This window comes from Sus scrofa, chromosome 10 (genome assembly GCF_054392235.1).
Source record: "Sus scrofa isolate SSC_HxYL_T2T_F1_AM1 chromosome 10, Sscrofa_HxYL_maternal_Yorkshire_Landrace_v2.0, whole genome shotgun sequence".
Lineage (NCBI taxonomy): Eukaryota > Metazoa > Chordata > Mammalia > Artiodactyla > Suidae > Sus > Sus scrofa.
The window spans coordinates 86,336,278-86,347,902 of record NC_139392.1 but is presented as its reverse complement, the minus strand read 5'-3'; the positions used below and the strand labels follow the sequence as shown (position 1 = coordinate 86,347,902).

General features: G+C 55.8%; 1 protein-coding gene across 3 annotated transcripts in view; it reads left to right on the top strand.

Moving 5' to 3' along the window:
• The first annotated feature begins 890 nt into the window (after positions 1-890).
• CAMK1D (calcium/calmodulin dependent protein kinase ID) overlaps positions 891-11,625 on the top strand; it is a 433,657-nt gene continuing 422,922 nt past the window's right edge. For 2 of the 3 annotated variants that reach the window (XM_021063979.2, XM_084978725.1), the window contains exon 1: positions 891-1,379. In XM_021063979.2, the coding sequence (XP_020919638.1) occupies positions 1,288-1,379 (92 nt within the window). In that variant the 5' untranslated portion in view covers positions 891-1,287. Of the gene's footprint in view, positions 1,380-5,571; positions 5,577-11,625 lie in introns of those variants that run through there. The other variant, XM_084978730.1, reaches the window with a different exon arrangement.

Sequence of the window (11,625 nt, the reverse complement as noted above, 5' to 3'; positions counted from 1 at the left end):
GAGGGTGTGGGGCAGAGGTTCACTTTCCCCCAAGTCTCCGGGTTTCGGCCGGCGGAGAGAGGGTGGGACCAGAGGGGGCCGAGCTGGAGCGAAAGCCGGTCCAGGCCCGCCCAGGCCCGCCCGCCGCTCCAGCCCGGGAGTTAAGCTCCCAAAGGGAAAGCGAGGCAGCGCCTGGCACGTCCTGCGCGCCCCCGGCCCCGAGGCTCCCGCGCTCCCTCCTCACCGCGCCGCCCCCTCCCCCCGACCGCAAGAGCGCGGATTTTGGTGCAATGCGAATGAGCTCCAGTCGCCGGGTCCGGAGGGCCCGGCAGGCGCCTCGGGGCCCGCGTCGACGCCCACCTCCGCCAGCATCCCCGCCGCCGCCGCCACCGCCTCCCGTCGCCATAACAACGGGCCCCCGCCCGCCGGGCCCCGCGCAGCGCGGGGACGCCCGGGGAGGACGCCCCCGCCCTCCGCGCCCCGCATCCGGGCCGCCTCGCACTCCGCCCCCGCCCCGCCGCGTCCGAACGCAGCGCAGAGGCGCCCCCTCCCGCCGCCGGGGAGGAAAGCCCTCGCGCCCCCGAGACTTGACTTTGCAGAATTAATAAAGCAGCTCCGGGAGTGGGGGCGGGAGGGGCTGGGTCCTCCAGCACGCGCCCGGGCGCCGGCACCTGCCCGGGTTCCCCGCACCTGCCCTCTCCTGGGCTCCAGGGCGCGCGCGGCGGCGGGGAGCGTGGCCCGGCGACGACAGCGGTGCCCCCGCGCCGGGCGCACGGCGCTCCAGGGGAGCAGGACATCCCCGAAGGCGGCAGCGTGTCGGAGGCGGGGAGGCGGGAGGCGGTCTGGGCGCGCGGGGAGGGAGGGCGGGGAGCCCGCGGGAGGAGGAGGGGGGAGGGAGCGGGGCGGGCGGCGGGGAGGGAGGAGAAGGGAGGCAAGAAAGTAGCAGAAAGTGAGGCTGGCAGCCAGCGGCAAAGGAGCCGGGCGAGCGGCGGCGGCGGCAGGAAGTCTGTGCCCGAGACGCGCAGAAATAAGAGCCAGGGAGGGACCGCGGCGGCGGCGAGAGTGAAAGAGGAAACTGCAGAAGAGGAAGCTCTGCCGCAGCACAAAGTCTCCTCCGGCTCCCGCGCCGAGCATCCCCACGCCGCCAGCCCAGCCCTCCCGGACCGGCTCGCCGCCGCCCGCGCCCGCGTTGAGCCCGCGCCGCCGCCCCCCGCGCCCGGGCGCCCCCTCCTCGCGCGCCCACCCCGGCCCCCAGCGCCCCCGGCCGCTCCGCCTCGCCGCCCTCGGCGCACGCCGCCCTCGTCTGCCATGGCTCGGGAGAACGGCGAGAGCAGCTCCTCCTGGAAAAAGCAAGCTGAAGACATCAAGAAAATCTTCGAGTTCAAGGAGACCCTGGGAACGTAAGTGGGGTCCGGGGAGAAGAGGGTGGAGGTGGCAGCGGCCGCGGGCGCAGAGGTGGCTCCCACTGCCACCGCCCCCGCCGCCGCCGCCACCGCGGCAGGAACGGGCGGGTTGCCGCGTCCTCATTGTCCGGTTCTCGGCTCTGCGGAGCCCCACGCGTGCCCGCCGCGTGGGTCTAAGCCCCGCGAGCCCGGGTGGGTGCCGCTCCTGGGCGGGGGCGGGGAGGCTCTGGGCTTTCGGGGACCGTCTCAGGCAGGCGACTTTCCACTTCCCCGATACTGCCGCCCTCTCGACTTCTCCCCACGCGTGACTGTAGGCTGAGCATGGTGGATATTTCTCTTTACCCGCTGCGTGCGTCTACTCACCGAGTGCATGGACGCACCGTGTCGGCGAGAGACGTGGTCACAAGAAAATCGGGCTCTGGGCATTCCCATTTCTGTCCTCCCCTCATGCATTCTTAGAGAATTGACATCTGCACGTACTAGGTGTAGGCGAGACTTTGGATGGCCGCGCGATTAGGGAAGGGGGAAATTTCGCAGCGTTCAGGGTCACGTGTGGGCAGAGCCTCACTTGAGCGGCTGTCCTTTTCACCGGGGGCTCAGCGGCACACGCAAGAGAGGGTCTGCGGGGGTCGCCGTACTGGCGATTGCTCTCCTGGGCCGCCTGTCTTCTGAGGCTGGTGGCTGCGCCTCCAGAAAGCAGAAATCATCAGAAGTCGATGGCAGGAAGGCTCTAAGCCTGTGCTGCTCGGTTCAGCGGCTGTTCCCTTTCTGCCCAGGAGTTGGGTTTTGTTTATTTTGTTGTGGAGCGCCTCGGCAGAGGTAGGGAGGCTGATAGTGAAAGAGACTCAGGCACTGCTGGAAGAGTCTGAACTTGGAGTTATTTTCTGCCCTCATGTGATCAGTATCTGCCAGCATATGTATTCACACACACACACATATGTGCTATAGGAGCGGAGCATTTTGCAGGGGTTCATGGAGGTGTTGATGAGGCTGGGAAGAGCTAGAGGAGGTGTTTCCTAAGATAAACCCGTGTGCTCTTCCTCCCAGGCTTCCCTTCTCCCTCCTTTACCTGTCTCTGCGGTTGGTTTGCTTTCCCAGAACCACATTTTCCAACCCAGGTTGTTTTCGGCCTCATCCTCTGGGTCCGAGCAGCTATTTGATCGTTTTCCCTCCTCCCCTGCCGTGTTTGCTGTGGGTCCCCCAGAGCCCAGTTGTGAAGCTGGCCTCCCCGCCATGCTGCTGATCCTGGGGACGCACACTTGCCGAGGAGGAGAATAGATAGGTCTCCTAGCTGTTGTGCTGGCTTCAGGGACAGCACCTGTGGGTGGAGACGTTCTGGCTTTGTTGGGAAGAAAGCAGAAAGGACGCAGCCTCTTCATGGAGAGGGGCTTGGGGCTGCTGCTTGGCATGGCCAGGTAAGGGGTGAGGTTAGTTCAGAACTTTAAAAAATTACCGTTGAGGTTTATTTGGGTTTGTGGTAATGATGCTGAGATGCTCAGGTTGCTGAGAAAGAAGACGCAGGTCCTTGCTGGTTGTCCTGAGCCCAGTGCTGTGGCTGCCGTTGAGGGGAGTGGAGAGAGGGGAGCCCCCTCATGTCACATGATGCTTGCCTTGCCTGGTGCATCCCCACCAAGCCCCTGGCGCTGGTCCCTCTGCCGGCAGCCTCCAGGCAGATGGATGCTGCCTCCCCTGACTGTCTCCTGGTCCCCAGGAGAGCCCTGCAGCCTGTCCTCCGCAGTGGCTGGGCTGCTCAGCTCCTGAGAGCTGTGGTTTCATTGAGTGGCTTCTACAGTGGCAGGCGCTGTTTGGGGAATGCCTGCGGGTGGCTCCACCTCTGGGCAGGATGAGGACTTGCCTTATAGCGCTGCAGGGACCCGAGAGCTCTTGCAAAACCATCTCTTGGACTCTGGCCGCATTCCCCATGAACTTGGGGCAGGGTCTCTGTTAAGTTCTAAAGACTTCTCCTTCTGTCTTGGAAAGAATTCCTTGAAAAGAGGCCTCCCTTGGTGCTGACAGGGGTTCTAGAAGAGTGAAACACGAACAATAAAATGGTCAGAATGTCTCACTCCATAGCAGAATAATAACAGTAATTGTAGCGACTTTATCAAATGAATACACCCAGTACCAGTTATTATTCTCAATGCCTTACATGAATTCATTTTATTCTCGTGCTAACCTGATGAGTTAGGGGTTTACGTTTATCCCCTCTTGACAGACGGGAAAACTGAGGCAACAGAGAACTTAAGTGACCTGCCACACACCAGCTACTTAGTAAGTGGAGTCGAGATTTAAATCAAGCAGAACAATTTGTGTTGATGCATGTGCGGTTGAGCCACTCTGTGCCTTATGTAACAGCGCATATTAATAATAATTTGACTTTAGTATTTGGAAAGCTAATTTTAATATGAACGTAAAGGAAGCATAATTACAGGGTAACCTGTTATGGAAACATGGACTAGGTCAAAGCTTTTGGGTTATCAACATATTTTGTCTCGTGGATTCTCCAGAAAGTGGTCTGAAGTTCGGGATGCCTCTTTCACCCTGGGCCAAGTCCAGCGACCTTGGCCTGAGTCTAAACAGAGAGGTCACCTCTGGTCCGTCAGTGTGGATATTGGGTTCGGGCTGTTCACTTGTTTGTAATGAAACCTGGTGTCGTGGCATCAGGAGTTCGGATTGGAATTCATTTCCAAGGCCCTCTGCAGGTCCAGTCATTCTTGTTTGTCATACCTTTACCATATGCCTTTAAGATCCTAAGGCAGGAAAGCCCTGCCAGGAGCCAGCCGGTCAGCTTCCAGTGTTAAAATGCTTTTAAAACAAAGCGTTGTGAAGGCCCGAGGAGCACTCACTGGGCCAGACTTTGTCATCTGATAGGAAGCATCCCGACCCAGGTACCTTTCGGTGCAGAGCAGAACATTTGTGGTTCAGAACCAGAGCGTCCAGCCCTTTGGGCTGTGTGGTCAGCGGGACCTTGCCGCAGGGTGGGGGCCAAATGGGAGTGGAGGCTGGCCCAGAGGGTGGGAAAAGCGCTTGAGGGGGCCAAGGACAGCACGGGGGAAGGACACACCGTGTGGTTTGCGCCTGGGTGACCTGATGCACCTCGGAGTCAGGCCTCAGGAGAAGCCTCTCAACTCGCAGCCTTTCAGCCTGGCTTCCTTCGAAAGGGAATCCCAGAACCTGACCTTACCTCTGACTAAGGTGGAAAGGCTTAATTGCTCTTTATTACTCAACAGCATATTTTCAGGTCGCCAGATAGTTGTGAGGCCAAGTCAGTGCTGTGTGACAGCAATCAGGAGTGGTAACCACTCTGCCGCCTGTTTGCTCAGGCTGTTGAGGCCACCTCTGCCGTTGGCATCGCTCAGCGCTCCTGAACCAAGAAATGGAAGGGGGGCCATTGGGAGAAGCCTGCGGATGGGAAGAAGGCTTTGACGTGGAGCCCAGCAAGTACCCCAGACTCAGGGAAGTGGCTTCTGTCATTTCCAGGCCATGAAGGGCATCTGAATAGGGGGGACCTTGATGGTTGGTGCGATGCAGAGAGACCCCCTCGTATTTGTCTCCCCTGGAGGAGAGGAAACAGCATCTCCTAAGACATAGAGCCTCATCTCTGAGGGCTGCGAATGCAGGCTTTTCCTCCAGGGTGTGCGGAAGTCACTGCTGCTTGTGGGAGGCACCTCGGAGGACTGGGGCCTGGGTTCAAGGTCCGGCTCAGCCCCCCGTGGGGCATGTGGCTTGCAGGCTGCTTGGCCATTTGTCCACATGCCCCTCTCCTGGTCTGAGCCCCTCATCTGCAAAATCAAGGCGTCAGGAAAGATGGGGTGAGGTTCGAGTGCCCCCACAACCCGAAGGTTTTGGGGCTTCGTGGGGGTAACGAAGGCATACATTCTCATTTTTCAGGAGCTTTCGAATGTAGCCAGGGCAGCTTCGTCCTATTTGGAGGGACATTTTTATGGCCGTGCTGGTAGCAACGTGACACAGCTCAGGACAGTTTTATCCCACTTAAGGTCAGTAGCCCAAGAGCTTGTCTTTTTCATTAAATGAGCGCCTGCTGGGTGCTGCTGTGGGAAGGGTATAAATAGAAATTTCTGTAGGGCCAGCACTGCCTTTTCCCACTAGTATCAGACTTACACGCCTTGTTCTGAAATTGCTCATAAATACACCTGTTGAGGACACAGAGGATTGATTTATCTGAAAGCTCTGGTAGGAAACAGCCTCAGATGTTCTTTTTTTTTGGGGGGGGGAGGTTGCTTGACTGGCTGATTGAATAGTATTTATTCTGGGACAACTCAAAGTGTGAGAGTCTGGGGGACGCATTTAAAAGAATGTTACCGAGAGGGAAGCAGGTGGGAAGCCCCCAGAGCTCTCCCCGGGGGTATCCCGGCTGCAGAATTTGTCAGACTTTTGCACATCTCAGCCCCCCGCCCCTTTTGAGACATGATATAAATTCAGCCTCTTGTATGTTTAAAAATATCTATCGAACACCTGCTATATTCCAGGCACAGGGAGGGAGGGCTGGGGAGGGGGGGCGGGTACAGCACTGAACAAACAGACACAAATGCCCGCTTTCCTGGAGCTCACATTCTGGTGAGGAAGCCAGAAAAGAAAAACTGTGAATCGGGGAAAATGTAGAGTAGGCTGGGGAGCACGTTAGGGAGAGAGATGGGGGGGGATTTTTTTCTGGAGGGGGCGGCGATGGCAGCTCCAAGCAGTGCAGCCAGGGAGGGCCTTGCCAAGGAGCTGCTGCGGGCATCAAGATCTGGAGGCTCCTGCTGTGTCGCACTGGCAGCTATGTCTAGGCACTGATGCTGGAGCATGAGAATGTGAGAAAAAAGAATGTCTACATGTATGTGTAACTGGGTCACCTTGCTGTGCAGTAGAAAATTGACAGAACACTGTAAACCAGCTATCATGGAAAAAAAATCATTATATGTACCAAAAAAAAAAAAATCTGGAGGGGCTGACGGCGGAATGTTCCAGTCGGAGGGAACAGCCAGGGCCAAGGGCCTGAGGCGGGCGCAGGCCTGGTGTGTTTAAGGCTCAGCTGCTTCCAGGAGGCCGATGTGGCTAAAAGCAAGGGATCAGGGTGCGGAAATTGGGTGCTGAGGGGAGACAGGTGGGCTGGGGGGGGAGGTCAGAGTTCATGAGGGGCTTCGTGATGGTGGAGGCTCTGCTGTTGCTGTGAGAGGGATGGGGAACTGGGGGGTTCTGAGCAGACTCGGGCGTTTCCATTGTGGCTCTCGTGGCTGCATGAGAACAGACACGTGGGTTCAGAGGCCATTGAAACCATCCGGGGGAGAGAAGGGGGGGCGTGGGACTCGGGGGCAGCTGTGGAGGTGGGGAGGGGTGGTCAGAGTCTGGACACAGGGAGGAGAGTCCGTAGGGACTGCTGGTGGATCAGGCATGGGGTGCGAGATGGTTCTCGAAGGATTTGGGGTTGGAGGGATTGGGTGGTGTGGGTCAGTGTTTCCAAGGATTTTTCTGAGCACCTGCTCTGTGGGCTCCGCAGGGCCCTCCATGGTCTGGGAAACGCTCGCAAACAGTTCGGAGGCTAAGCTGGCATCCTTGGGGCCTGGGGGTTCTTCTCGTGAGAGATCTTGGATTTTAAGGCTTGCTTCTCTCTTTCCAAGACCTTGTGTCTGGAGTGGGTCCTGGCAGTGCCACCTCCCCTATCGCCATGGGAGGTCGTGAGAGGCTGGACATTGGAGCAGCTGGCAGCGAAGCACTTGCCTCGCTTTCTGTGAAAATGCCAGGTTTTGCCTTCAGAATTATCAATAGGAAGAGCACGCTGACATAGCCTGTAACTCTCTCACTGGATGTGGGAATTTAAAGCCCAAACGTTCCGTGAAAAATAATAAACATGGGAACTCTTGCTCCTTCTCTGACAGGATGTTTTGTGTTTGGAGAGGAAAAGCCGAAAGCTTTTCTGCGTTGCACAAAAGATAACAACCTCTCGTGGCCTTACGGATGCGTACCGCGGGACTGGGGACATGGTGCTTTTTTAGAGCTTGTTCCCAGAGGGCCTCACGAGGACTCTGTCTCCGGGAGAAATTTCTGGCTCAAACGTGGCCACCGAGTGGACAGTAATTAGACGTGACAAGTAGATGCCTGGGTCCCCTTGGGAGCATTCGAGGGGTTAACTTGTTGAGTTTTTCTTTGGCTGGGTCTCCATAAATCCCTTTAATCTTTCCTTTCCTCGAACAAATCTCCTTAAATCCCCTTCAATCTCCCTCCTCCTCCTCTCCGTTCTGGGAGGGTTTAGGCAGTGGTCCAGCGGGCACCCACGCAGGTGGACCCTGGGACCTCAAGCGGCCTCTGTTCCTCCCCAGACGTCGGAGGACACGTTTCTTCAATCGAAGAAGCAACAGCTCCTGGGTGCTCACCATGATGCCTGGGGCCCTAGTCAGCTGGTGCCAGTTTCTTTTTGACATGGGCCACCCCGGGCATTTGTGGCTAGAACCCAAGGCCACGTGGACTCCGGGAGAGACGCCAGCAGGACCTTCCTTAGTTCATGTCGGGTCTGTCCCTCTGTCCCTCAGGTGGCCTGAGGTGCAGGAGATGGCTTTTTCCCTGGGCTGATTCTCTGTTATATCTCGCTTGACTGTTTAAGCATGCTGATTACACAGGGTGCAGGTTCTTTTGGTTCGAATCGGACCAAGGGTCACCCCCAGATGGATGCCACAGGCCAAGTTCATGCCAGGGCAGACCACCTCGTGCTCTGTCTCCAGCCATCAGCTGTGGGGCTTGTGCTGTTTTTCCCTGTATTTTAGCAGGATTCGGACACGGAGGGATTCTCTGTGTTACTTAACACCAGGTCTTGAGGCTAAGGCTCTGGGACAGCACGCTGGGGAGGCGAAGGCAGCTTTAGCATCGCCACTCAGCCGTGTCCATCGGGATGGGTTCCTTCCTCTTGCTGAGTTAAGACGGGGATGGAAGTTGCTGCCTCGTGGGACTCCGGCAAGGATTCAGCGACGTATCTGAGGTGCCTGGCACATTACTGGGGGTGGGGAGACTGTCGCTGTCATCGAGGTCTGGTTGCCTTCAGCAGCCGTGGTGGAAGATGTCTATCATCAGCGCCAGCGCTGCGAGGACGAACGTGACAGTAGCTGTTGGAACTTGATTTTTGGAAGCTCTTGTGGCACATGGGCAGAACGGCGCATATTTGACCTCCTCCCAAAGTTGATGGAAGGAACCGCTGCCAAGATCTCAGTTAACCGAGGAAGAACATTTGCTGTGTGTTCCCCGCAGCGCAGCCCTGAGCTGCTGAGAATGGAGGCTCTGAGGTTCCCCGGACGAGGGTGCAAAACCCTGGGTTTGCTGCTTCCTGGCTATAAGGTTTTGATTACATGATGTCGCCAGGCTCAGCCACCCGCCCTCATCTGTACAACAGGCTGAGAGCAGCACCTGATCTAAGGTGCAGTGAGGGTTCCCTGAGGATGCGTGGAAACCACTCAGCACAGGGCGTGGCCATGCATCGAAGTCCAGTAAATACTCCTTCTCTCTCCTTAGCCCCCGGGAGCTGGCACCCTGCTCCTCAGAGGCCACCTGCACAGATTTGGAGGGTCCATGGCACCATCCAACCCTGGCTTCCCACAGGAGGCCGACTGGTTCACCTGACACAGGCAGTGACCAAGTGACTGAGCCCCAGATGTCCTCCCGACCAGCTCTTGTGTTGCGTGACCTAGTTTGCTGCAAACAGACTCATCCCTTTCCCTGGGTTATCTCATCAGCTTTGTGTGTCTGCACTGCTCCCTGAGCTGGTTTAGCGTTGTTGTTGTTTCCGTCTGTCTTTATCCCCAGCAGCTTGTGCAAGAACCTGTGTCACTGCAGCATCTCTGTGCAGCATCTCTGTGCAGCTGTGGCCCTTCTTGCAGCGTAATGCAGCTTCTCCTTTCTGGGAAGGGCTCCAGCTCTTTCTACTTGGTTTCTTATTGAAAGTAATGTTTGGCTCTGAGGACCGAAGTCACTTACTGATTTCAGTGTTACAAATAGGGAGCAGTTTTATAAGTTTAAAATCTCTAGGTTCTGAATTTATTTCATTAATTTAATGTAATTAAAATGGTAGTTCATTTATAATGAGTTAATTTCTGTTGTGCAGCAAAGTGACTTGGACACATGTATACATTCTTTTTAAAATATTCTTTTCTGGAGTTCCCATCATGGCTCAGTGGTTAACAAACCCGACTCGTATCCATGAGGACATGGGTTTGATCCCTGGCCTTGCTCAGTGGGTTGAGGATCCAACGTTACCGTGAGCTGTGGTGTAGGTCACAGATGCAGCTTAGATCTCGCGTTGCTGTGGCTGTGGTGTAGGCTGGCAGCTACAGCTCCGATTCGACCCCTAGCCTGGGAACCTCTGTATGCCCTGGGTGAGGCCCTAAAAAGACAAAAAGACAAAAAAAAAAAAAAAAAAAATTCCTTTCTATTGTGGTTTATCCCAGGAAATTAGATGTAGTTTCCCCCTGTCCTGTACGGTAGGGCCTTACTGTCTGTCCTTTCTAACTGCAATAGTTTGCCTCTAGTAACCCCAAGCCCCCAGTCTGTCCCTCTCCCTCCCCCTCGGAAACCACAAGGCTTTTCTCCATGTCTGTGGCATGGTTTCTGTTTGTGGCTAAGTTCATTTGTGACATGTTTTAGATACCACATGTAAGTGATAGCGTATTTGTCCTCATCCTGACTGACTTCTCGTAGTCTGAGAATCTCTAGCTGCATCCGTTTTGCTGCAAACGGCATTATTTCATTATTTTTTTACAGCTGAGTAGTATTCCGTCTCGTATATATGTTCCAGGTACTGAATTTATTTTGATGTTAGAGTATTTCACACATGAAAACACGTCTAGGTACCCATCCCATAAACAAGTGTAGCAGTTTATTCAGAAATGTCCTTTTAGGCGTTCTCAAAGTGGCACAGAGGGTTGGAACCTGAGAATGCAGGTTTGATCCCTGGTCTTACTCATTGGATTAAGGATCTGGCATTGCCGTGAGCTGTGGTGTAGGTCGAAGATGCGGCTCTGATCCCCAGTTGCCGTGGCTGTGGTGTAGGCCGGCAGCCATAGCTCTGATTCCAGAGTGCAACCTGGGAACGTCTATAGGCCACAGGTGTGGCTGTGAAAATAAAAAAAAAAAAGGTGGAAACACACACACACACACACACACACACACACAGTCACCTCAGATGAATTAAAATGTTATGAAAACAAAGCCAAAACCCCAAAAATACCCTTATCAGGGAATGTTGGTTGTGGGATGGGAGGTGATCTCAGAATTTTAATTTCCCGGGTCATGGGAAGTAGCTAGAACAGCTGGGGAGCTGGTGGCTGAACTGGGTGAAATCCTTCATCTTGTCCTCTCCATTTTAGCCACTTTCGATGGCTGGACCAAGTCTGGGGCGGAGGGCAGGGGTGTCACAGTTTGTTGGTGCCTCTGCTACGTGATGAGCAGGGGAAGAAGAGGCTTCCCCGCTGGACCGAGTCAGCATTGCTACCTGTTGAGAGGCCGGCCTCTCTGACTTTTATGACCACGGCTCCCATCACTGAAATTGCTTTTACACCAAATTGGATTTGGGGCTATAAATGGAATCCCAAAGGTACGGTATTCAATAAAGCCTGGGACAAGTGGCCCCCCTGCCCGCCCTGCATGCCCCCCCCCACACACCATCCCTCCCACCAAGGCCCGCAGTGTTGTGGGGAAACACAAAAACCAAAACTAACCCCCCAACCTTCGCAGCTCAGAAAACTTGTGAGTAGAAGGAAAAGCAGCTGTGCTGCCCGTCTGGTCTGGCGGGGGATGGGGTGAACTCCCCTGGGCCTGCGCCCCTGCCCCAGTGCTCCTCCCGTTTCTTTAAAGCTGATAAAAGTGGCTGCTTGAAATTTTCCTTAGAACATGAGAGGAGATAAATGTCTTGAAACGGGTGGAGAGACCAGCCATCTGTGATGTAGGTGATCTTAAAGTACTTTTCCTGCCACGGGCAACTGATCAGCACCAGCATTTGGCTGGAAGCTGGGCGGGAAGGAGGTAATTGTGGATTGAGAACTTTGGGGGAAGTGGGGAGCCTGAGATAAATTGCAAACTTCAGGTTGAAGGCCGGGTGAGGCAACGGGGGGACAGGCATCCCAGGCCACCTGCCCTCAGCCTTTAAAACACCGGGTCCTAGACCTGCCAGGGCCCCCGCAAGGGAAGATGCTGTGATGGCGCCTCCCCCTCCTCCCCCAGCACAGCCCCAGCTCCCAGGACCAGGCTGGCACTGGCACAC